Genomic DNA, 24,169 nt, shown 5'->3' with positions numbered 1-24,169 from the left:
ACCTATATTGTTGGATGTGGGATTTAAACATTAAATTAGGATATTATATGACTTGTTATAAAGGGTTCATAATACCCATGCCATAGCAGAAATAGTACATGTATAACTCGTAATTTTAATAAAGAAAGGTTACATCCAATGCAGTGGTCCAGTGTGCTACCAGTGGCGTCATCAAGGCAAAAACCCTAACATCTCCCAATATGTTTTTTTAAACATACATTTTGCTATTATGCAAAGAAACAAGGAACAAAAAATAAATATTTCTTTTTAGATCTTAGAAATTTTATTTGACTTCTAATTTGATGTCAGTTTTGTTAAAAAAAATAGTATTTTGTTTCGTTATTCATTTTATTTGTATTTTTATTTATTTATTCGTTTTATTTATTCATTCATTTTTTATTTCAGTTTTTAAACATCTACATTTGTAATAAAACAGGTCACACGTCCTCGGTGGCTTCTACGCTTTGTATTCTTCTGGTAAAGGGTAGAAGTGTGAATTAAGGTGCTTTAGGTGAGCAGTTGTGCCACTGTCCTCTGAAATGCATACACGTCTCTGCGGTGAAGCTGCTTCTTGTTGTGACTCCAGGCACTAGGTGGCGCTGTGTCGCAAACGGAGCGCTGCTTTCCCCCCCTCTCACCTCATCATCGGCAGTGAGCGACCAGTTGCCTAGTGACGAAAAAACTGTCCAGCACTGCTGATTTCCTGCGTTTCCAAAATCTCGTCGCTGGCGCTGACCTAGGGGGAAGTTTTTTCTCCCAGCAGATTTGTTTGCGTCGCATTCACAGCAGGATGCGGGACTGAATGTAGCCGTTACGCTTGACGGGAGCGAGTCCTGTAACCCTTTTTGAGGAATGATGAATAATTACACTTTCATCAGGGTCGTTGGGAAAGGGAGCTATGGGGAGGTGAACTTGGTGAAACACAAAACAGACCGTAAACAGGTGAGAAACATAGAGTGGTTGTAAGTGGAAACACACCCCAGATATGTTAAAATAGGCACGCCTTTCAACCACATGCTAAACGTTTTTGTAGAGACCCTAAAACCCTGCTAAGTACTGCTAGCACAAAGTTAGCATAAGTCCTGTAAAGTGTCACGGACTGTGTTAAGGTTTTATACCCACTGAAAACCAGTGTTTCTGCTAACTTTGGCATTATAACAACAGCTTAAGCTTGCTGATCACTGTGATGATAATATTTCTATCCTCTATTATTGCGCCTCACAGACGTGAAGTAGTCCATTCATAATTGACTTATAAATCAGAACTCTTTGCTCCTATAACTCAGCTTTTCATTGCATAATTTATTTTCTTTCACGATGAAGCATATATGAAATCATCGTGGCCCTTCTGCAACACGATTTTTGTGGGCCAAAGTTTGTATGTACATAAATATTTGTAATGATTTCTGTGAGATATGCTTTGCCAGTTACAAGTAGAGTACCATGTGTAACTCCAGAACTTTGTTTTATTTGGATTAAACTATCTTCTGATATTTTTTTTATTTGTGGTACAACTTGTCATATTTGCTCGATCCAGCGTGACAGATGAATGAAATTAGCATTTTCTGCCGTTTTGTGACCAAGAATTTCATGTTAAAATTAATTCTCTGAGCATTATTTTGGAATAGAACTATATCTCATTCAGAAAATGATTTTATTGTGTGTTCAAATATGTATGTAAATAAGTTTACAGGACTATTTGAATCTTCTTTGTCTTTCTTTTTTTCATATTTTAACTAGCCAATACTCAGACATTTTTATTAATTTTTCCCTAATTACAGACCCGTTATGGTGAGAAATTTTCAGGCATGTCTTTAATAGTTTCCGAGATATTAATATTCAAACATTTCCTCAGATTTCAATATGAGAAACAAGTTCTGAAAGTGGCTGAATGGGCCCATCGATCCATCCATCCTATTTATTTTGCACATAAGTCACAGTGGGAGCTGGACATCATCCAAGATGTCATAGGGGAAGCAGCAGTATGGCACCTTCTGGCAGTGGGATGACAGAGCTACCTGTTGTACCATTGTGGGTTGGCCTTTTAAAAATATATAGAAAAGTATTTAATAAATGAAGCTAAAATTTCATAGTAATCATTATCTATCTCCAGCCAAAGAATTATACATTTCTTAGGTGAATCAGAGACAGTCAAATGTTGTAAACATTTTCAATGCATCATCATCTGATTGGAATAGATTCTTTATCATCTTCTAATAAACTTGTATGCATTCATATAGTTTAGTTTTTGTTTTTTAATGTATTTTTTTATAACAAGTATTGACCAGTGTACTTTTGGAGTTGCTCTCCAAACAGAACAAAGGCATAGACTTGTAAAATCTATTCAAAGCTGCATAGTTTTTGTTATTCAGCACACGTGTTTGTGTTTCTTGTAGTATGTTATAAAGAGATTGAATTTGACCACCTCCTCCAAGCGCGAACGACGTGCTGCAGAGCAGGAGGCGCAGCTGCTGTCTCAACTGCGCCATCCCAACATTGTGACTTACAAGGAGTCTTGGGAAGGAGATGACTGCCAGCTGTACATTGTGATGGGTTTCTGTGAAGGTGGAGACCTCTATCACAGGCTTAAACAACAAAAAGGAGAGCTGTTACCCGAGAGGCAGGTGGTGGAGTGGTTTGTCCAGATAGCTATGGCACTGCAGGTGAGTTCTGCATCAGTTTATGCATTTTTTTCATCATTTATTTACATGAAGCGACAGTCAATCTCTTATTTCTCTTATTTTGTATATCAGTACCTACATGAGAGGAACATTCTTCATCGGGACCTTAAAACGCAGAATATCTTCCTGACGAAAACCAACATCATTAAAGTGGGGGACCTTGGCATTGCCCGAGTACTGGAGAACCAGAATGATATGGCCAGCACACTCATAGGAACCCCATACTACATGAGTCCCGAACTCTTCTCTAATAAACCTTATAACCACAAGGTATTTTGGATATCTGTTTAAAATGACTCCTTGTCATCGAAGTTATATAAGCAGGGTAAAGGACTGGGATGACTTATTAAACACAAACGTGTAGGATATGGAGTCAAACACATCAGCTAGGAGGCAAATAGGATTGCCTTGTTCCCAGGCCGTTGGTGCATAGAGGAGTTGTTCTCCAAGCAGGACAAAGACATAGACTTTAGTAGCTATTAAAATGTTTTCTGTTTCAATGCAGAAGGAAAGCTTTGGCACAGTGCACAGAGACAGTGTGCCAGGATGATCACATAAGAAATGAATTATCAGGTTTCTTTCCCACAGAAGTGAAACAGTGCTAGCGCTCTGCCAAATAGGTTATGGCACCAAACTGTATGTGTAACTTTAGCTTCCCTGATGTAGTGTTTTATTGGCTCATTACATGTTAGCATACTGTGCAGTATAACCAATGAATGTATCCACTATCAAATATTGGCCCACATTAGGGCAAAATTGTTATGTAGCTGAGGTATCCAGCTTATAAATGAAAGAAACTGCAAATAGCAATATAGACAAGTTAACAAGTACTTATGCTTTGATTACTAAATTTAAAGGTCACATTATGCCAGGTACAAAGTCATGAAGTCTGCTCCCATAGACTTTGCAGCCGTATGATAATGATGCATACATCTTTTTATGGGTTGAATTTTTCTGTCTCTAGTCAGATGTATGGGCCCTGGGCTGTTGTGTATATGAGATGTCCACACTGAAACACGCCTTCAATGCCAAGGACATGAACTCACTGGTGTATCGTATTGTAGAGGGAAAGGTGAGCTACATATTTATGTTTTTTTTTTTTTAAATTGTTATTCATTAAGTATTTTCTTTAGGTAAAGTAATGTAAGTTACAGTATCCATCCATCTATCTTTGTCTGGGTTACGATCTGGAACACCCGCCAATCTGTCACAGGGCTGACACAGTGAGACATACAACTGTTTACACTCACATTCACACATATGGTCAATTTAGAATCACTTGTTAACCTAGCCCATGCATGTCTTTGGACTCCAGGAGGAAGCTGGAATATCTGAGGAGAACCCACACAGACATGGAGGAGAACATGCAAACTCTTTACTGAATAAATCTATTTTAATATCATATACTAAAATGATATCTATACCACAATGTAATTTAATGAGCCTAAAACATTTGGGTAATTTTGTGTCACTTAAGCTCACTTGTTTACAAGCCCAGACTGTGGTTTCTGTGTGACTGATAGGTGTCCTCAACCATTTGGATTTGTTTTTCAATAATTAACACTTGTCCCATGTGGGGGTTTTTTCTGAACTGTGATAATTTTCTTCTGGGTTTCTAAACAGCTTCCACAGATGCCCAGTAAGTATGAGCCCCAGCTTGGAGATTTAATCAAAAGCATGCTGTCTAAGAGACCCGAAGACAGGCCCGACGTCAAACTCATTCTCCGGCAGCCCTACATAAAACGACAAATTGCCATGTTCCTTGAGGCAACAAAAGAGTAAGTTCCCTCTAAGTCATTTTAATGAAAAAATCAAAAATGTTTTTTGGAAATTTTCTTTGTACGTTTTTATAATCAGATCATTTCTGCCCCTCTCTTTGTGCAGTGATCTGTTTGTTCTTTAAGGCTTATTATGTGTCTTGATTTTCACTTCCCCAGAAAAACTGCCAAGTCACGAAAAAGACCTGTTGGTGGCAGTGGTGATTGTAGGACCAGCAGTGTGTCACCTGTGATGTCATGTCAGCCAAAGCCTGAGAGGCTGGCTCCCAGTCCACAACCTGAAACTCGTGCCAGGGTAAAGCGGGTAAGTTAAGGATGAATACTAATATTGATTTACCTTAATGAAATGAATCCTATGACTTATATTATTTTTATTTACACAGTGGTAGACTGGTGGAAGTCTACAGATATCAGTGTGTAATGGTAATGATACTCAGTCAATCCTTTCTTTTTACCTGATTTCTTATTTTCATCTCATCTGTGCTCATTAAAAAAAACTCACCCCTTTGTGGAAAGTATTTGTTTTCTACTTGGATATAGCAGCAACACTCTTACTAAACTTTTTGTGATTAAGTTAAAGATGTTCATGTAAACAAGGAACCCTCTGTGATTGTTGTCTTTGTTGTTAAACTCAGAAAGATGACAAATTGCAACACTTTAAAGGCCGGAACGGCGTGATAGACAGCACTCCCATCCAGACGCCTCCGCCATTCAAACCCTCTTCACCCGATGCTGTCAGAGCATCCCTGCTTACTGTTAGCAACATTGATATTGATATCCCAGTGCAGCAGGACAATGACCTGATACAGAGACAGGTGCAGAGGCCCCAGCCTATCGTGTCACATCACCGGGCAGCTAATGAACCTCTCACGCACAATGTGAGCAAAGACAGCAAGGCGAGAGGGAAACCAGATCCCTCTCCCCCTCCTTCTCCACTAAAGACCCCTCTGAAGTCTGTATCAGGTGTTTGCAGCACGAGAGGAGATGACGGGAGGGTGGCCAGTGACTTGTCTGACTTTCAGCGACAGGCCAAAGCAAACCCTGGGGACAAGTTATCTATCTCGGGGGAGAAAAAGATTTCAGATATGGACGATAAGGATGACACCATGGAGTTACTTAAAAAAGCTGATCCACAGGACCCAAATCTAGAAAATGAGGTTCTAGAAGCAGATGCAGACAATAAGAACAACACTGTGACTCTTTTCAAGCATGCTCCAGCACACATACCTACCTCAGACCTCCAAGTAAGTGTCGTAAGGTACCTTCTTTTGATGTTTTCATCTGAAGTGTTCGGTGTTTGTTTTATTGTTTTATTTATTGTTTTATTACAATTATATCTCTGTAGGAAAGCCTAGAATCTACTGAAAAGCTGTTAGAGCCACTCCCTCCACCACTGGTGAGTGCTAAATAATGCAAATATAGTATAGAACACGTTGCCTCGTGTTAATGCAATTGTATTTGTGTTTTTTCAGGAACCCATTAAGGAAGACTCTCCCTTACAAGCCAGTAAGCCAGATCGAGCTGCTCCATGTCTAACTCCTCTGTACCTATCATCAGAGCCATTTATATCACAGCAGCACAGAGGAAAGCACTCAAGACAGAAACATGAGGACCAGGACAAGGTAAAGACTGATACAGGAGTGATGTTGCTGAAATCATTATCATTCTAATGATATTTTAAAGGAAGGGCAAGACAAAAAAGAATGTGTCTGTGTAGGTTCTCAGTCATCAAAATCATCCAGGCATTCTTAAGAGCTTGACAAGGAAGGCAAGTGGAATTCTTTAAGTTTGTGAAGCTGTTTCACCTCTCATCCAAGACGCTTCTTCAGTTGTAAAATAATCAGAGGAGAGTCCCCTGTTGGATGAGAGGCGAACCGTCTTCACAAACCTAAAGAAATCCAGTTGCCTTCTTAATGATGCTCTCAAGAATGTGCTGCTGATCTTCTTTCACTGACCTTTCACTGACTCTCCAGTCAGCGAATATCATTTAGCATTTGTTTTGGTTAAGATCTGTTCCTAACCACTTTCTACCACAGTGCCAGCCAGCCAGCATGCGTGACAGTAACAAAGCAGTGAGTTAGGATAATTAAAGCAATTGTTGCATCTTGTTTTGTCCTTTCAGTCCAAGGTGGCCGCTCTTAGACCTTTACCTCAGCTTCCTGTTGATACTGTAGCTGTGGAGGGGAAAAAGAGGAGCAGGAGGAACTCGGAGACCAAGAAAGCTGATGTGACTGTGACCTCAGAATCAGTTAGCTCCCATAACGATGGACTTTTACCAGCACCACAGGTGAGGGCATCCCCCCAAAACCACAGCTTTTAATTTCTGAACATTTGCTTTGCCTAAGGCATAAAGTTTTTGAGAGAGATAACAGATTATCTATATCTACATTTTTTTAATCTTCTACATCTTAGAAACAAATGTCAGCAAGAGTAAAGAGAACAGTGTCAAAACAGAAGCAAAGGCCAAGGCTATACTCAAAGTTTGATATTTCATTATTTTCTTATTACAATATGATGACGTCAGCCTGTTATGGCATCATTTGACGTTGTAGGGCGTCGTATTGGAAAAAATAGAAAATATGTTGTTCAGCTCCATTTCATATGTTACATTATTCAGTATAATTTCTTGAAAGGTTTTCTTCAAGGTCAATCTTTGCTTTGGGTGCTAACAATGAAAGTCAAGGTCAAATGTTTAGCTGATCTATCTAGCTGATCCCAAGACCTAGAATGTTGTTGTAAAGTTTGAAGACGATCTATAATAAATTTTGGGTAACAGTTTTTACTGATTTTCACCAAAATGAAATCACCTCGAACTGTGAATGCTAGTCTGCTAACCAACAGACAGACAGACAGATCCAATTACATACTCACTGTCTGTGGGGGCAGAAAGGTTATTTCTGTTTTAATTCTTGTCATGTTTCATAGTTGATGCAATATTGTTCTATCAAATTTTATTTTCAGGATCGCCCCCTCTCTGCAAGAGAGAGAAGAAGACTGAGGCAGTCCCAAGAGAGTGCCAGACAACCAGGTACAATACTCGAAACTCAAAGTGGAGCATTTTGTTGCAAAACAAACAAAAGGATTTACAGAAATAGTTTCTACATTTCTGTCTCTGATTAGTTTTCTGTCTTCCCCAGGTGTTAGTGCTGTACGGAGGGCATCTTATGATGTCACGTCCACCAAGGCTGAGCACGACAGTGCCCCATTTACTCGATCTGTGTCTGCCTCTTTTGCAGAGTCCAATAGTAAGGTACAGACATGCCACCCACTGTGACAGTGCATTGACTTTACTGTTCATTTGTAAGCTACATTACATACTGACTGTGGCACTGGCCTGACTCAGAGTGACCCACTGCAAATTCTGCCTATTATTAGGCTAATCTGATCCTGTCGTACTGAGTCTGAAACACAGATCTGTGTTGTATCAGCAGGATAAGCTGGTGGAGCAAAAATCAGATGAAGATGAATGCAGCTCATCCACAAGTTCCACAGAGCGTTCAGAAGGAGACTGCAGAGAAAGGTGAGAGCATACGGCAGTAGAATTGAGTGCAATTTAGCTGAATTATAAAACTGAACCAAAACCTACATTTTCTTAAACGTATGTTTATAATCCATGTTTTGTGGTCTCTCTGCAGAAAAACGGAATCCAGCGACATGCACGACTTAGTCAATATGATGACTCAGACTTTGAGAATGGATGTTGGAGACGGTGTAAGCGAGGGGGACAGAGGCAGATTTGGCTCTACCGCACTGCCAGAGTTTAAACTGAACAGGAAGTACAGGGATACCCTGTTGCTTCATGGGAAGGCTCGAGAGGAAGCGGAGAACTTGTCACTCGGTCAAATAGGTTAGATGCTTTGTTCAAACCCTTTGCAATATGCCAGTCTTTATGAAACTCCATTGTGTTAAATATGTATGTGACTTCAGAAGGCTCCCCATCTGGTCCGGCCAAAATAAGAAGAGCCATAGAACGTCTGAGAACAGATGTGGTGAAGGGCCTGGGGGTCAAGCTGTTGGACAAAGTGCTGGAAGTGATGGAGGAGGAGGATGACGCTAAAAGAGAAGTGGGTAAAACACATCCAATATCAAAATGAAATTACATGGATAGGTCCAGGTTTAATAAACCCTATAGTAGTGGAGAGGAGGAAAACATTATTATACCAATCTTCTTGGTTTTAAATAAATCACGAACAACATCTAAAGAAGTGCAGGCCTCACTTCTCTCAGTTCACGTCAAAGTTTATGGGAGAGCTCCAAAGAGAAAACCACTGCTGACTAAAAAGACCACAAAGGCTCATCTCACATTTAATAATTTTTAATTCTGCTTTCTACCAGAAAATCCTGAAGGAGAATGGGTGGTGATCCATTTGTGCCCTGAAGCTCAAGTATACCAGCAGGTCTATATAGCTCAAAAAACCCCAAATGAAAATTTTGGAGTGGCCTAGTCAAAGTCTGGACTTAAATCCGATTGAAATCCTGTGGCATGACCTTAAACAGGATGTTCAAGCTGGAAAACCCTCTACTGTGGCTGAATTAAAATAATTCTGCAAAGACTGGGTCAAAATTCCCCCAATTTTGGGAAAGACTTGTTGTCAGTTTTCACAAACACTTGATAGCAGTTCCTGCTGCCAAGGGTGGCACAATTAGTTACTAGTTTTAGGTTTTTCACACAGGGCCAAGTAGGTTTGGATAGCTTTTTTTCTACATGAAAATATAATCCAAAAACCATATTTTGCATTTACTTGGATTATCTTTATCAGATATTGGAACTTAATGTTCTGAAACATGAAAGTATGACAAGTATGGAAAAAACTAAGAAATCAAGGAGGTGAATACTTTAAGGCCTCGTACATTCAGAATATCTAATAGGACTAACAAATTTGCCATTAAAACACTAGTGATCATGTACAGATAAACCTGCCAGTTCACAGTAAACTGACCCCACTTGTCTTCCTTTTTTTTTTTTTTTTTTTGTTAGCTGTGCCTTCGCGACCTGATGGGAGATGAGAAGTACCAAGCATATGCTGTGATGGTGAGGCAGCTGAAATTCTTTGAGGATATGGCCTTTAAGATTTAAAAAGAACTATATATGAAAGCTTACACGTTTTTCACAAACACCTGTGTGGAAAACCTGATTTAAGGTGGAGCCACAAATCTTAAATGATGACGCACATCAAGATGGTCTTTCCAAGAAATACACCAGCATTCATGTTCAAACATGGACTGAAGTGAAAACTGCTCAAAGGCATTTTTTTCCTGCCACTACCAACATGATTGTTTGGGACTGTTACATTTTCTTTACGGACAACATGCAAGATCTCATTTCTGACTGCAGGTTTTGTCATGGGACTGTCATACAGATATAATCTTATTGTGTAAATCACATGTAAATGACTTTAATTTCTTTTTTTTAAAACTTAATTTCAGTATAAACACAAAATGTGAAAGTATCTTAAGAATTTCCAGATGCCTATGCAAAGATTTCTGTCATGTTTAAGCACGCTCTGTCTTTCCACTTGCTGTAGGGGAATATCACCTTATTTATAATGCAAGCCAGAATTTCTAGAATGGTTTCATCTGTTGAGGACACTAAATCTTCCCCCTACTGCTCAATTGTATTTTCTTATAGCCAAAATAATGTAAATTAGATGTAGATATTAACATCTGAAGAATTTCTAATAAATCCTTAATGTATTTCTTGTTTATACTTGTTTTATGTTGAAAACCAGAATAAAACATTTAACTGATAAAAGAATTAAAACAAGATGACTGCATGTGCATTCTCAGCATTCCCAAACATAAACATAATTTATTAAACATGAACTGTATCAGGTGTTTATTATGTGAAACACAAGTTTCATTGTTGGGTAACACTGTAACAAAAGTTTCTTACTAAATGCTTCAAATGTGAATTGCAAGACTTCAGTACAACATCGAATCTAAAAAGATGTATTAACAGGCAGATACGGGGTGCTTGCGAGTTATTTGTGCTTCTTCTTTTTGGTGCTTTCCTGAGGTTTTTGGCTGGGCTCTGCAGTGCTCTCTGGTAAAGCCGGCTGCCAGGACAGAGGATTCCTTCTGTATATAGGCCATGGAGGCAAGGTCAACTAAAGCAAAGAACAGACCCAAAATTATTTTATGATGGATGTTGTTAAAGGGCTAGACAGGTGAGAAAAAACAAAAGAAAACAACAATGTGTCTAATTTTGCCATGTTTTCCTCTCAGGCTGAAAGGAGAGCAAGGACAGAAACATCTTAGGTGCACAAGGTATCTATCACTGCAAACTTACCACACAGGAGACAGCAAAACCAGCCAAGACAATGTACACTGTCCACCCAAACTGTTCAATGATGAGACCGTACACAAATCCAATCCCCTGCAACGATTACACAAAAATCTTAAAATCCAACTTCAAGTAAAAAAAAAAAAAAAGATTGTGTAAAATTTCGGTTAGTTACCGCTGAGATGAGTATTATTCCCTGGAAAATCTGTTCTGCCAGCTTCTGACCTTTATAATCCTGGAAAACAGTTATTTGGGGAGGGAGGGGTGTGTGTCAATGAATGTCTTATTATTATACGTGAAAAGGATGTACACCATGATTGCTTAAGCCCTCCTATGCTACTTAACACCCCCCCCCCACACACACACGTAAACACAAAACACAACAAATAACAGAAACAATTACCAATGTCGTCATTAAAACAGCTTTTTTCAGTGTAAAGGGTGCAGATGAATATAACACCAAGACCCTTCAATTCCTGACTGAAAGTTGCAGTGTAGTAATGATTTTGTCTTATGGGTCCGAGCACACACATCAAGCTTCTTTAGGTAAGACAATGCATTTGCAATATCAATAACCAACTAATAGCTGCTGAGTTCTATGGTAAATTTATCTTTTAAATCTTCTTAATTAGGAAGAATGATCTTCTTCACGATTTTAGGTTTAGGGGATAAATCATATAACAGCTGTTACCTGCGTAGCCACAGACACATCGACCAGCTACCGTTAGACAGGTTAACTTTAGCTCAATAGCACAGCATGCACGAAAGTCAGTGCGAGCCTGACCGTGCAGTTTCCGATCAAATAACCCAATTACCGCTTACCATATGCGTGGGGATGGACTTGAATATAGGCAGCATGTTTCCAAATGAAATAAACTACCATAAGCTTGAAAGAATTAGCAAGAACAAATTGAAGGAACTGAATTTCCGGTTTCAAAAAGATACGTCTGTAAACGAAAAGGACCCAATTAGAGCGGAGGAAACCGCGCAAGCGCAAAGATCTACAACGCATACGGATTGGACGAAGCCGTACGTGGTACAGTCAAATTTGGGTTTAGTGTTTGTGGAAGCATATGACTGGCCACAGAAGTGCCAGTCAAAATATGTAGCTCCCTTATTTTATATATTACACACGTTTTAGCTTACACGGTTTAAAGATTAAACATATATGTATATAACGGTGTAGCTCTTCACAAGTTTGTGTTCGTAAAACGACAAGGTATAGTTTTTCAGTCAGGCACATCTTAGACACCTCTTACTACGCGAAGGTGTGGATGGGGTGAATTTGTTAATGTTGAGTTGGCAGTTTGGCTCCAAAGTGAATTCTTCTTAAAACTCTGCAAAAATTGCGCGAATTTTGTTTGTTTATTTGTTTTTAACGTACAAAAAGCGGACGCCAATGTCCGCTAGTTTGCGGGTGGTTTCTCGTGTTTATGCGGTTTCTGCCACGCAGCGGTACAGCAGCAGTCCTCATTAACTGCCAGATGATCCTGCGCCTTCTACGCTTAAGCCAGCTCTGATGTTTATGTTTTAACATTTTTATTATTTGGTTTGTTTTCTTTTCCTTTCACCTGCTGGAGGGACGGATGAGATCATTACTATGGCACTAAAGAGAGGTGGGCCAGTTTGGATCATTTGCACCTTGCCTGTAACTAGTTCTGCAGAGTGAGTGAAAAGCAGAAATAGAAAACTTGCAGAGTAATAATGAGAGAAATATATACTTACTTTGTCTTTCAGTTAACGTGATCATTCTTGTGCTGCTGGCTGTTGCCTTCCTCATCATAGTCCAGCGAAATCTCCTCAATCTCAGTGACTTTTTACACACAGAAAAGCCAGGTATGGTCATTATCTCTGTGTCGAGTCTTCACTGTAGTTTGGGTACACTGGGTTTTTTTCTGCCTTCAAAATATCTCTCTTGTGTGGAGCAGTTAGGTGAATTTAATTAAAGCTATACAAAAAGTTGGTGTAATGCATTTTTAAATGTGCCTTTATGTGCAGATGAAGGGGTGATTCTTCCCTTTGAGTCTGAACTGTCTCCAGACTTGAATTCGGCAAGGACGGGTGAGGAGATTCCTGTTCTCATCACCGCTGCTGAGGACAGACTTGGTGCTGTTGTTGCTGCCGTGAACAGTGTCTACAGGAACAGCAAAGCCAATGTTGTCTTCACCATCGTGACCTTGAATGAAACCGTCGCTCACTTAAAGTAAGATGTTTCAGCACGTCTCTCTTGTTAGGTCCGGAAAGGCGGGAGTTTGTGAACTTTTTCATATTTGACCTGTCCTTTTCTTTATTTTACAGAGCATGGCTGAGTAACACTAGACTAAACAGTGTCAAATATAAGATAGTAATTTTTAAGCCTGAGTTACTTAATGGGAAGATATCTAAGGATCCTCAGACCCCGGAGGCTGCAAAACCAGTAAGACAACTGCAGGCATACACAGGTTGTTTACCTGCGTTCATCCACTGGCTGAAATTTGTTTTAACGGTCTTTTTTTCAGCTGACTTTTGCCAGGTTTTATCTTCCTGCTTACATTCCTGAAGCAGAGAAAGCTATCTATTTGGATGATGATGTCATCGTACAAGGTGAGAAGTCTCCAGAAATGAAGAGATTTGGTTATGTAATGAGGCCCTTTGTTTTGTTTTGTTTTTTTTGTTTGTTTTGTTTTTTTAAGATCAGTAAATTCTTTTCTGTTGGCTCTCAGGTAACATTCAGGAGCTCTATGAAACCAACCTCAAACCGGGACATGCTGCAGCCTTCTCTGATGACTGTGACTCGGCATCTGCCAAAGGCATTGTTCGTGGGGCGGGAAATCAGGTGGGCATGACCCACAAGAACTTTTCAGAGTAAAACAAAAAGTTAAAAATATCATACACTTTGATACTTAATTAGATGACAAATCTTTGTTAACAGAATAATTACATTGGCTTCTTGGATTTCAAGAAGGAAGCTATTAAGAAGCTGGGGATGAGAGCCACCACTTGCTCTTTCAATCCCGGGGTCTTCATTGCCAACCTGACTGAATGGAAGAACCAAAACATCACCCAGCAGCTGGAGCACTGGATGGAGCTCAACACACAGTAAGTGACTCAGACAGGCGCAATAATGAATGGACTTTAAACAAATGAAAAAAATCCTACTGTTAGTTACAAAACATGAATTTAGAATAGGGTTATTTATTGTCATTGTACATGTACATGTACCTCGAAATTTAATCCAGTGAATCTCTTTGCTTGTTTTAAAACCATGATGTCTTCCTTTTCTCAGGGAGGATCTATATGGTAAAACCCTCGCAGAAAGCATTACCACTCCTCCACTCCTAATTGTTTTTTACAAACGCCACTCTAGCATTGACCCCATGTGGCACGTGAGACACCTTGGTAAGTTCTGGTTGATTCATAATTTTAAAAACAAACAAACCAAAAGTGGATTTTCCAACAATCACATTATTACGATATCATAGTTTGTGAAGTGGAAACACCACAAACAAAACCTTAACCCCATAACCATAACTATAGCTTGTTACCCTAACCTTAACCACGTTCACATTCTAACCCTCAAATCTAACCTTTTTTTAAAAACTTTTTTTCATGAGTGGACATCAGCAGGTTTGTTTTTTCCATGTCACAAAACTATGACATCACAACAGTGTTCTTGTTCACTGCAGCGTTGAACTTTGACCAACATTAATGCTGCTGATTCAAGAGCAAGACCAACGTGGAGATAGCAGATACATCCACAAGATACAGGCTGCTTGACAAGCTTTTAAAGACACAATTAGCCTCAGAATCTAATTATTTATGTGGTCTGTAAGGCCAGATGAATACTATGTAAATTACTTGGGGGTAAATCATTCAAATAGGTAACTTTTTTCATGATGCCCAGTTGTAGATTTCTCTGCCTTCTTTAGAATATAATGGATCTAAATGGCAGTCAGCTTGTGGAGCTTACAGTGCCGTAATGAAAGTCAGTAGCGACGCGTCTCCTCACAAATTACGACATGCTTTCTTGAAAAAAAAATAAACAAAAAATCTTGTGATCAATTAAATGTAAGAACTATTCTTTTACTCTTTTATCTGACTTCACCCATCAACTGTTTCGCTCTTCAGAAGAAAGCATGAATTTTGTTTTGTTTTTCCATGTTGACCACCACATAATAGGACACTTCCATTATGTTCAAGAAAAAGCAGAGATTTCTACATCTGATATATTTAAAATGGTGGAAATCACACCAAAACAGTCAAGACACATATATGGCGGGCTGTTCATTAGTTTGAGTATTTTGCTGTAACTGACTTAAAACAGCCACATCCTAGCCTTGTCTTCACTTTTAACTAATACATGCAAGTGTGGTTAAATGTCTCTGCAAGGGGGCAAATTGTCAGTGTCAGACTAGTCCTACAGCAACCTTTTTGATGTCATTAAGTGACTTTTAATTGTGCAAAAACTCTGAAGGATAAAAGTATTCAGGTCACATGTTTGATGATCATACAGGATGGTCCTGTTTTGGTGATAAAAAATGTTTCTCTACTTACAATAATGGGTCATATTTTGTGCTTTCAGTGTTGAATATGCTAAATATAAGAAACAATTCTGTTAATTTTTCAGGTGTAACGGGTGCTGGAAGCCGCTATTCTTCCCAGTTTGTGAAAGCTGCCAAACTCCTGCATTGGAATGGACACTATAAGCCCTGGGGGCGAGGATCCTCCTTTGCTGATGTGTGGGACAAGTGGTTCATTCCCGACCCCACAGGAAAATTTCGTCCTGTGCGAAGACACACGGGGGACAGCTAGACTGAAAAATGGGCTCCTTGAACCTTCAGATCGGGTTCGTAGCAGCAGGAAAACTCCTTCATATCTCAGGAACTATGCAAATGTCATGTGTTTGAGTTCCATCGTTCTCCGAATGTGGACCTGCCTATTCTCATTTTCCATTGAACAGAGATTTTTTTCTATATCCAGGGTATATTGTTGATGGCTTTGAATTGCATTGTTTTAGAAATATTTTGTTAAACTAAAAGTAGATGGTTTCAAATACTGTTTTACTCCCACTCAGCTGTAAGCCACAGAGCTAGTGTGCCAAGACCTTCTGGTAGAACATAAACCATCCTTGTCAAAGTAAATGGCTTTTAAGTAGGTGTGTTTAGCAGCTAAATAAGGATTTATTTACTTAATGTGTATATTAAACGACTCAATTATCTGAGCTGTCGTTAGAGCGAGTCACAGCCACAGCTCATTCTTGCTTCTCTCTGATCAGCTTAGTCTGAATTATAATCATTAGCCATGCAAATTCCTCATGTCGGTATCTCAGTGCAGTACTTCCTGTGGAAAACTAATTTGATTATATTTAATTGCACATTAGATTAGATTGATGTTTTGGGATGAGAGTGGTCTTTTTAAGTCTTGTATAATTCCTCTACATGTTAACTGCAGTCAAACTAATGGTACATGTTACTTTACCATAATAAACACTACCTGTCACGCTTTCATATTTAACAAAAAAAACATTGGTGTTGTTTTGGTTTTTTACACAAACCACTAAGCACACTGCACCTCTGCAGGAACAGAACAGCTTTGCACAAACATCTCCTACTTTAGTGCTTCATTATCAGCATTTTCCTTTACTACCTGTTTAAAATCCCCTTACTGATGTAAATGTCTTTTTTTGTATATGAAATAAAGGTTACATGTTTATTAAACTCTTGTCATTCTTTTTATTTGTCCAATATCTGCTAAGTGTTTTTAAAATTGCATCTTCTTCTAAATTCGGTACCTTTTGTTACAGTGCGCCAAATATCAGGCTTAAATCCAGAATTTAATTTGATTTCCCAAAACCAGCATTTGCCATTTATGAATCAGAAATTGCTGCACTTTTACACTTTTCAAACATATGTCTGAGGAATTTGCAGAAAGTTGATAAATATTGTAAAGTCCAGTTTTTCGTGATCATACCATTGCTTTTATTTTTGTGTACAGTGAAGATTCTGGTATCTTTGGTCACCTCTACATGTGCTGGCTCTCATTTTCCTAATAGGGATGGACAACAAAACAAAGACACTGTAGTTAATACCTTTAAAATTAGGCTAAAATGTTTCCCATTGGGCTGTGGGAGATGCATGTCCCTCCCTGAACCTGGTTCTGGTGGAGGGTTCATCCTGTTAAAAGGGAGTTTCTTTCCCACTGTCACCAAATGTTTGCTCATAGGGGCTGTCTAATTGTTAAGGTTTTCTCTGGTGTTACTGTAGGGTCTGGTTTTTCATATTAACATTTTTTTGAATATGAATATTGATTTGGAAAAAACACAGCAGGAAGCAACAGATTGTTTCTTTTCAGGTTTATTACCTTGGTAGTAAGATGTCTATTTACACTGCAATACAAGATATTACAAAGACCTTGTAAAGAATCAGATATATACAGATGCATGCCATGCAATAAAGTCCATTTCTTGGTCAGTGGTTATTCCAAGAAAACAAACCGACATATTTTTATCAGTTGAAAACTTTAGGATTAATCCCACAGTACGCTGGGTTTAACCCAGCTGTACTCTGAAATCAGTCCATTAGCAGGACAAGTGAAGGCACCCAAGTGACTTTATGTCGTCATTTTCATGCATGCTGATGAATCCAAAGTCTGAATGTCCACCAGGCTGCAGGCACCCACTCACTGTGAAGGTTAAATCATTGAAAATCGGTGTTGAAGTCATAGGTGTCGTCTGTGATAGCTGTTGAGAGGCTGATGTCAATGGGGACAGACTGAAAACGCACGTTTCCTTTTTTTTCTGCAATAAGAAAGCAGGAGATGTTAAGTAGCCGTCTTGATGGGACCATATTCTAGTAAGTAAATCTTTTTCAAAACATTTACTTTTGATTGTCTTTTTCTGTAGTTTCTCAGCTTTCTCCGTTGTATTCGAGTCCTCCGTGGTTTGTTCAGTCTGTAAGAAGAGCGGATGTTTCAGTTATTTAGACTCAACAAGCTCAAAAATATACAGAGGTGTTTTATTAAGAGAGAAAAAAAGGTTCCAGTCATCAGGATCAGAGTTGGATTAGAAGTCTTCATGAACAATTCAAGACTTGCATTTTTGTCCTCATTTCCAGAAGAGTGGACCATCATTAACATTTTAAGCAGCTCTATTGTCTGATGGGTTTCCCATCTGTAATTACCTCACTGCTTTCATTGTTCTGCTCTGCTTCTTCCTCTGTGGCTGCAGCTCCAGGCTTTCCCTCAGGGATGTCGGAGACACTCAGCAAACCTGAAGTTGGCCCTTTAGAGGTGAAGCCTATACTGCTGGCCTGGTTTGGAAATCTAACAGCTGCAAAAGGAAATGTTTTCAACAGGATTAAAAAATGAATACACTGTAATACATTCACAAGTGCTGAGCTGAAAAGCCCACCTGAGGCTTCAAAAGGCCAAACTGCAATTCTTTACCTCACACAAATAGAACATTAATATTAACCTTAACTACTTCCTGCACTTTCAACTTTCACTTCTAGATTTAATCAACCAATCCCTGAATTTAAAAAAAAACCAAACAAAAAAAAACAGTATCAGATGGGAAAGGAAGATGATTTTATGACTTCAAATATGTATGATAGTTGTGTCAGAAGGACTGGAGTATCCAGTGGAGTATCCAGTATTTCACATTTTGGGCCCCTTAATACCAACTGAGCATCATTTGCTTATTATTTATGTTGTTTATTGTTGCTGACCATGTCCATCCTTTTCCAGCAGTATAAGGCACCATGTCACAAAGCTCAATAATCATCTTAAACCTGCTTCTTGGGCATGACAAGAGTTCACTGTACTAAATCATGACCTCAAAAGAACAGATTGCCTTTGGGATTTCAGTATCAACCAAAACCAGAGGAATATTTCCAGCACTTCACAGAATTTATGCCACAAGTAATTAAGGCACTTCTGAAGGCAAAAGAGGATCATACCCAGTACTAACAAGGTGTAACTAGTAAAGTGGCCAAGAACCGTTTACCTCTATAATAGTGTACCGTCTAATTTTTTGGTGACGTCACAAAAATGGCATAAATGGAAAACATACAGAAGTACTGGTATCTAGTGTTTGTCTTGAATTAAACAATGAGAGAGGGGGAAAAAAAAACTTCTGCTACAAAATTTCACATTAATACCTTTCAGAGTTTCCTTGTTTCCTGTTTTTATTTTGTTTAGATTCCAGCCGTTCTTCATTTCAGTGACCACGGCATCAGACAGGTAGGCAGGAAGGCTGTGGTTTTCTGGTGCCTTACAGTGGTAGCTCAGTTTGGCTCTGAGGAGACATCAAGTCAGGGAAGCAGGATTGTTTTAATTCAAAAGCACTGAGCAATTAGCCATTCAGCATATTTACAGCTCAGTACAGCACAGTATCTGGATCAGAGTTGGATTAGAAGTCTTCATGATGAAATCCAGAACTGCATTTTGTCCTCATTTCCAGTCATGCACTGCAGCTGCCCACCTTCCCAAGACTACATAAAAGCGCACACACTCACCCTGTCCAATCTGCAAGGAACGTGGTGGCTGCCTGCTCTGTGTTGGGAATGCCGCCCTTCTGCAAAAAACCACGCTTTTTGGCGAAAAGGGTCAGAAACTCCAGAGAATTTCTGAAGTCTGGGACGTTATACTGAAGCATGATCTGGAACAATCAGAACAAATAACCTTAGTTTATTAAAAATGTGTAATTTACAATGACCGAATTTATAATGGTTAACACCTCCTGTGAGAGAAACTCTTCGTACCTGGGTCTTATCACACTGCTTAAGAAGATTCCTGACAGCCTCCAGCACGCTCTCACCGCCCTCCTCCACCTGCAGGCTCCTCAGAGCCATCGAGGCCGGAGGGTTGGATGGCGATGCCACGACTCCTGGGCCGTCAATTAGCTTCACATTCTTTGCGATGTGCACCTCTTGCATCATTCTGGTGAATTGTAGAGAGGAAAAAAATGATGATGCTAAACAAGTGAGGGTCAGAGAAACGTATTCACCACCAATATTCACTTAAATTACAACTTTTAAAGCAAACTAAATAGAATGATTGCAAGCAGTGATACAGAAGAGTTCTACTTAGAGACTGGATTTTTAAAGATTGCCACTTACTTGGTGGTGCCTCTCTTGATGCCAACATTGCATGCTAGGGACCCCTTTATACTGTTGATGATGCTGCTCTTCCCAACATTAGGAAAGCCTGAAGGTAAAAGGTAGTGTGCAAAAGATTCAGTACCCTGAACAACGGACAGTGAATGAAACATCCATCAAGGACATTGATGGCAAAAAAAAAAAAAAAAGAAAAGAAAAAGAAAAAAGGGGCAGCTAACGCTGCGCTTACCGACTACGCCGACTCTGAGTGAACCTTCATTCTGCGTTTTATCAGCGTAGCTTATGAGCAGCTCTGCAAGACAACAGTTTCCAAAGCAGGCTGCTCCTCTGGATCTGTCCAGCACTTCATTAGAGGCCACTATCCTGCGCTTTTTGGCTTTCTGATGAAGACAGAAAGCGAGATATCATGAACAGTTAAAGTGGCTGAAGATTGCTCTTTTGTAAAAATGAATACCTCGTGTCTGCATGCATAGAGATTTTTAAAAATGATCCACAAACACACATATCAGCTCTGCGTAGAACAGGCTGAATTAATTATGTGGTTTGTTTACTACTCTTGGAGGCTATAACCAGTTATAACAGCACAGAAGCAGCTGTTCAACCTTCTCAGTCCTCCACATCATTAAAAAAAACCCCCAAAAAACAAACACCCTAATTTCTAACATTTCTTAGTAACCACAGAACTCACACTAGCCGCTGGTGAATAACAGGCGGAGACAGAAATCTACTCAGGGTTGTGCCACGCATCCAGCGTAAAAATAACTAACTAAATAAATCAAACTTACGGAAATGCCAGCTGCTGTGGCGAAATCTGAGTGGCAAAGTCTTCACATTATGTTTTTAAAGTGTGGAGAATAAAATGCACCACCTACCACAACTCCATCCCGCAGCTGTGTCGATGCTTTAAATGCCACAACAGGAAACTCCTGTTGCAAACACTGGATCCACCTTTCCACATTCTCTTTTGGCACCAGGTCTGCAACAGACAAAGCCAAAAACCAGTTTAATCCAATGAAATTCACACAAACACATCAGGGTTTAAACTGTACGTGAGCCATGAGGCAGGATCCCAAGTCAATTTACCTATTTTGTTTAAAACCAAAAGTAATTTCTTGGTGCCTCCTCTCTGCAGCACAGCCTCCTCGAGCTGTGGACACCTGCACCCCAGTGGATCACGAGCGTCGAGGACTTCTATTACTACATCAGATGCATCGATTACCTGAAACAGAGGAGATCCCTTGAGTGTTAAGAGCTATTATTCTCCATGGTAAGACCACATCTGGGAGCAGGTAGCTTTACCTTGTTTAATTCAGCACAAAGGAAGTGTTTTGAGCTCCTGTCTGGGGCAGGCTTTTTCTCTGACTGAGTTCCACTGTCGTCCTATTTAAACAAGACAAGGTCAGCAGAGAAGAGCTTAAAAGTTGAATACACATAAGATCTTAGCGATGGCCTTTTTACCTTGCGAGCCTTCTTCGCCGTGGGTTCTGCTTCTTTACTCGCAGCCTCCTTCTCCTTTTTCCTCTTCTCGGCTCGCTGCTCCTTTTTAGCTTGCCTCCTCTTTTCTTTTTCTTCCTCGATCTATAAAGACAGATTCATTGAAAGACTCTTACACTTTACCAACACAAGAGACATACTGCACATGAATGTCATGATGATCAAAGTCCAGACGTTTTCATAGGTAGATCAGGACTGTGCATTAACCTTCAACATGCTCCTGTGATGATGTGCGCAAGAAAAGCCATTTGACTGCTAACCTGTAGCCTCCTCTGTTCTGCCTCTCTGAGGATCTCCTCTTTGAAAGGAGCACTGTTGGGCACTCCGATATCCTTCTTCACTCGTTTGCTCACTCCTTTCTTCTTTGCCTCTTTCCTTAGCTTTCTGTTGTGCTCCCGGACCTAAATAAAGGACAACACTGGGTAACTCAGTTTCATGGGGACACAAAAATCCGATTAAAAAAAAAAAACCGGTAGAGTCTGGTCCACATGGGCCTCCTGTGGGAAACATTTATTCAAACGTCCTGCTAGAAGTTAGTGTCAAAGTTAAGGCGCTTACCTTCTTCTGTATTTTATAACGTTTGGCACATGAGAGCCGCTTGCTTGCCTTCTTTAACTCTGAAGACGACAGAAAAGAATAAAACAGTTAGTGGTTGTTAGCTGGAAGCGGAGATAAAGCAGACTGAACAGGTTTACCGGCCACCAATGACAGCCGCTAGCCTGTTAACCGCGTGATTAACTGACCAATAAAGCCCTGTATAATTATTCTACTTTATTTCTAATGAAGTATTACTGTAACAACGTTATTTACTTACTTGGTCGTTTCATGATGGTGCCGCAGACGTACCAATGTGACTGAAATGCTCTCACACGTGGAAGACGGCACAAGTTAGATGTTATGCCATTTCCGGTTCTTTCAGCGTGTAGTTGGGATGTCGCCACCTGCGGGTCAGGAGGGTTTAGTTACAATCTTCTTCTTCTTTCATCTGATTCCTTTAGGGGGCGCCACAGCGGATCATCTGCCCCAGTCTCCTCTGTAGCTCCAACCGTGTCCTCCTTCACTACATCCATGATTCTCCTCTGTGGTCTTCCTTTTTTCCTCCTCTGTGGCAGCTCCATATTCAACATCTTGTGTCCAGTGGATCCACCTTCCCTCCTCTGCACATGCTCAAATATCTCAGTCTTTAAGTCAAGTCAAGTCAAGTCAAGTCAAGTGACTTTATTGTCATTTCAACCACGTGAAGTGGTACAGTACACAGTGAAGTGGGACAACAATCCTCCAAGACCATGATGCTACATATAACATATAGCAGACAATCAACACAGGACTGCATAAAGTACGATTGTGCAAAAATAGCAAAAAATCAAAACTAAACACAGTGAAACACCAGAAAGAACAGAACGATACAAACACAAGACAGCACAGACACAACAGTGCGATAGAAAAGTGCAACAATGACAGTGGGTTGTGCAAAAGACTGAGCATTGTGCAAAAAGTACCTTGATGTATCAAGGTGTGAGTGTGTGTGTGTGTCTATATGAGATTGTGCAGATAAGTGCTTGAGGTAGTGACGTGTATGAAGGTATGTGTGTGTGTCAGTCCAGTCACTGAGTGTTCAGGGGTCTTGTTCTCTAACTTTATCTCCTAAGCGTTGTACCTGAGATGTCCCTCTGATGTACTTATTTCTAATCTCACCCATCCTGGTCCATCCCAAAGAAAATCCTAACATCTTCAGTTCTGCCACCTACAGATCGTCCTCCTGTCTTTTGGTCAGTGGCACTGTCTCCCCACCGTATATCATACCAGGTCTGACTAACATCTTGTAAACCTTCCTTTTCACTCCTGCTGTTATGCTTCTGTCACAAATCTCTCCTGACACTTGTCTCCAGTTACTGCACCCTGCTTGAATTTTCTTCTTCACCTCTCTTGTGCACTATCCATTGTTTTGGATGGTCTACTCCAGCTATTCAAACTCACCCACTTTCACTACCTTTGCTCTTATCAGCTTCACTATACCCAGCTTCCTTCTCTTTCACACATTTCTGCACTGTTTTGCTTTGATTCCTTTCATTCCTTTTCTCTCCAGAATATACCTCCACATCCCCAGGCTCTCTTCCACCTGCTCCCTACTCTCACTATAGATCAAAATGTTATCTGCAAACATCACAGCCCACAGACACTCCTGTCTGCCCTCATCTGTCAACCGGTGCTCTGACCCAATCCCAGATGTAATCCCACCTCCACCTTGAACCCATCTGTCACTCCTACCCCACAGCTCACCGCGGTGTCCTCATACATGTCCTGCACCACCCTCACATACTTCTCTGCCATGCCTAACTTTATCCTGCAGTATCACAGTTCCTCTCTTTGCACCCTATCATATTCTTTCTTTAGACCCACAAAGGCACAGTGCAGCTCCTTATGACTTACTCTGTGCTTCTCCATCAACACCCTCAAAACAAACATCACATCTGTAGAGCTCTGTGAAGGCTTGCCGATGCTCACTGATCATCACCTCTTTTCTCACTTTCAACAACTCTTGCAACAAATCTTATGTACACTTGATAATTTGTAATAAATAAATAAATTAATTAAATAATACAACAAATATTATTTTTATTCCTTATTTTTGTGTTCTTATCCTTGCTGGCTCATGAGTGCAAAATTTTATATCACCAGAAACGGATAAGTGTTGGAATTACATGTAAAAAACAATGAATTTGAAACGAATAAAAGAAATTGAAAACATTCTGCACAATAAGACTGAAACAACCATGAGAGAAACAACCCCAAAACTGCCGGTCAAAGCACTGGAAAAATAACGAAAAACAAAAATCAC

At 39.9% G+C, this 24,169-nt stretch overlaps 4 protein-coding genes and 1 non-coding gene across 7 annotated transcripts; 2 read left to right on the top strand and 3 right to left on the bottom strand.

The window, feature by feature from the left end:
* The first annotated feature begins 682 nt into the window (after nt 1–682).
* On the top strand, nt 683–10,088 carry nek4 (NIMA-related kinase 4). 3 transcript variants are annotated; one of them, XM_031747766.2, is made up of 16 exons: nt 683–942; nt 2,396–2,662; nt 2,753–2,950; nt 3,645–3,752; nt 4,304–4,458; nt 4,618–4,762; nt 5,094–5,702; nt 5,804–5,854; nt 5,931–6,080; nt 6,581–6,745; nt 7,420–7,486; nt 7,596–7,708; nt 7,890–7,978; nt 8,094–8,305; nt 8,386–8,522; nt 9,437–10,088. In XM_031747766.2, the coding sequence occupies exons 1-16, from the start codon at nt 853–855 to the stop codon at nt 9,533–9,535; spliced, it is 2,655 nt and encodes an 884-aa protein (XP_031603626.1). In that variant the 5' UTR covers nt 683–852; the 3' UTR covers nt 9,536–10,088. The 3 variants fall into 3 exon arrangements, with proteins under 3 accessions (XP_031603626.1, XP_031603627.1, XP_031603625.1); XM_031747767.2 differs by having other exon boundaries at nt 7,887–7,978; nt 8,389–8,522; XM_031747765.2 differs by having other exon boundaries at nt 7,887–7,978.
* Nucleotides 10,089–10,277: 189 nt separating this feature from the next.
* On the bottom strand, nt 10,278–11,720 carry spcs1 (signal peptidase complex subunit 1). Its single transcript, XM_031747768.2, has 4 exons — nt 11,564–11,720; nt 10,917–10,976; nt 10,748–10,834; nt 10,278–10,565 (listed from the first exon to the last, which is right to left on the bottom strand). Exons 1-4 carry the CDS (start codon nt 11,597–11,599, stop codon nt 10,440–10,442), a joined length of 309 nt encoding a protein of 102 aa, XP_031603628.1. The 5' UTR covers nt 11,600–11,720; the 3' UTR covers nt 10,278–10,439.
* Nucleotides 11,721–11,828: 108 nt separating this feature from the next.
* glt8d1 (glycosyltransferase 8 domain containing 1) lies at nt 11,829–16,437 on the top strand. The gene is made up of 9 exons (XM_031747876.2): nt 11,829–12,357; nt 12,479–12,577; nt 12,740–12,944; nt 13,040–13,157; nt 13,240–13,324; nt 13,444–13,556; nt 13,653–13,819; nt 14,007–14,119; nt 15,348–16,437. Exons 1-9 carry the CDS (start codon nt 12,342–12,344, stop codon nt 15,530–15,532), a joined length of 1,101 nt encoding a protein of 366 aa, XP_031603736.1. The 5' UTR covers nt 11,829–12,341; the 3' UTR covers nt 15,533–16,437.
* Nucleotides 16,438–17,055: 618 nt separating this feature from the next.
* On the bottom strand, nt 17,056–22,268 carry gnl3 (guanine nucleotide binding protein-like 3 (nucleolar)). The gene is made up of 15 exons (XM_031747842.2): nt 22,145–22,268; nt 21,889–21,947; nt 21,591–21,731; nt 21,295–21,414; nt 21,136–21,216; nt 20,920–21,055; nt 20,709–20,812; nt 20,066–20,216; nt 19,837–19,924; nt 19,480–19,657; nt 19,234–19,376; nt 18,877–19,013; nt 17,899–18,047; nt 17,600–17,669; nt 17,056–17,516 (listed from the first exon to the last, which is right to left on the bottom strand). Exons 1-15 carry the CDS (start codon nt 22,155–22,157, stop codon nt 17,416–17,418), a joined length of 1,671 nt encoding a protein of 556 aa, XP_031603702.1. The 5' UTR covers nt 22,158–22,268; the 3' UTR covers nt 17,056–17,415.
* On the bottom strand, nt 20,370–20,453 carry LOC116326563. The gene has a single exon (XR_004199930.1). It is a non-coding gene; the product is annotated as a small nucleolar RNA SNORA47 (small nucleolar RNA).
* Nucleotides 22,269–24,169: the final 1,901 nt, after the last annotated feature.

This window comes from Oreochromis aureus, linkage group 5 (genome assembly GCF_013358895.1).
Source record: "Oreochromis aureus strain Israel breed Guangdong linkage group 5, ZZ_aureus, whole genome shotgun sequence".
In the NCBI taxonomy this organism is placed as follows: Eukaryota; Metazoa; Chordata; class Actinopteri; order Cichliformes; family Cichlidae; genus Oreochromis; species Oreochromis aureus.
This window is presented reverse-complemented; position numbering and strand designations above follow the sequence as displayed.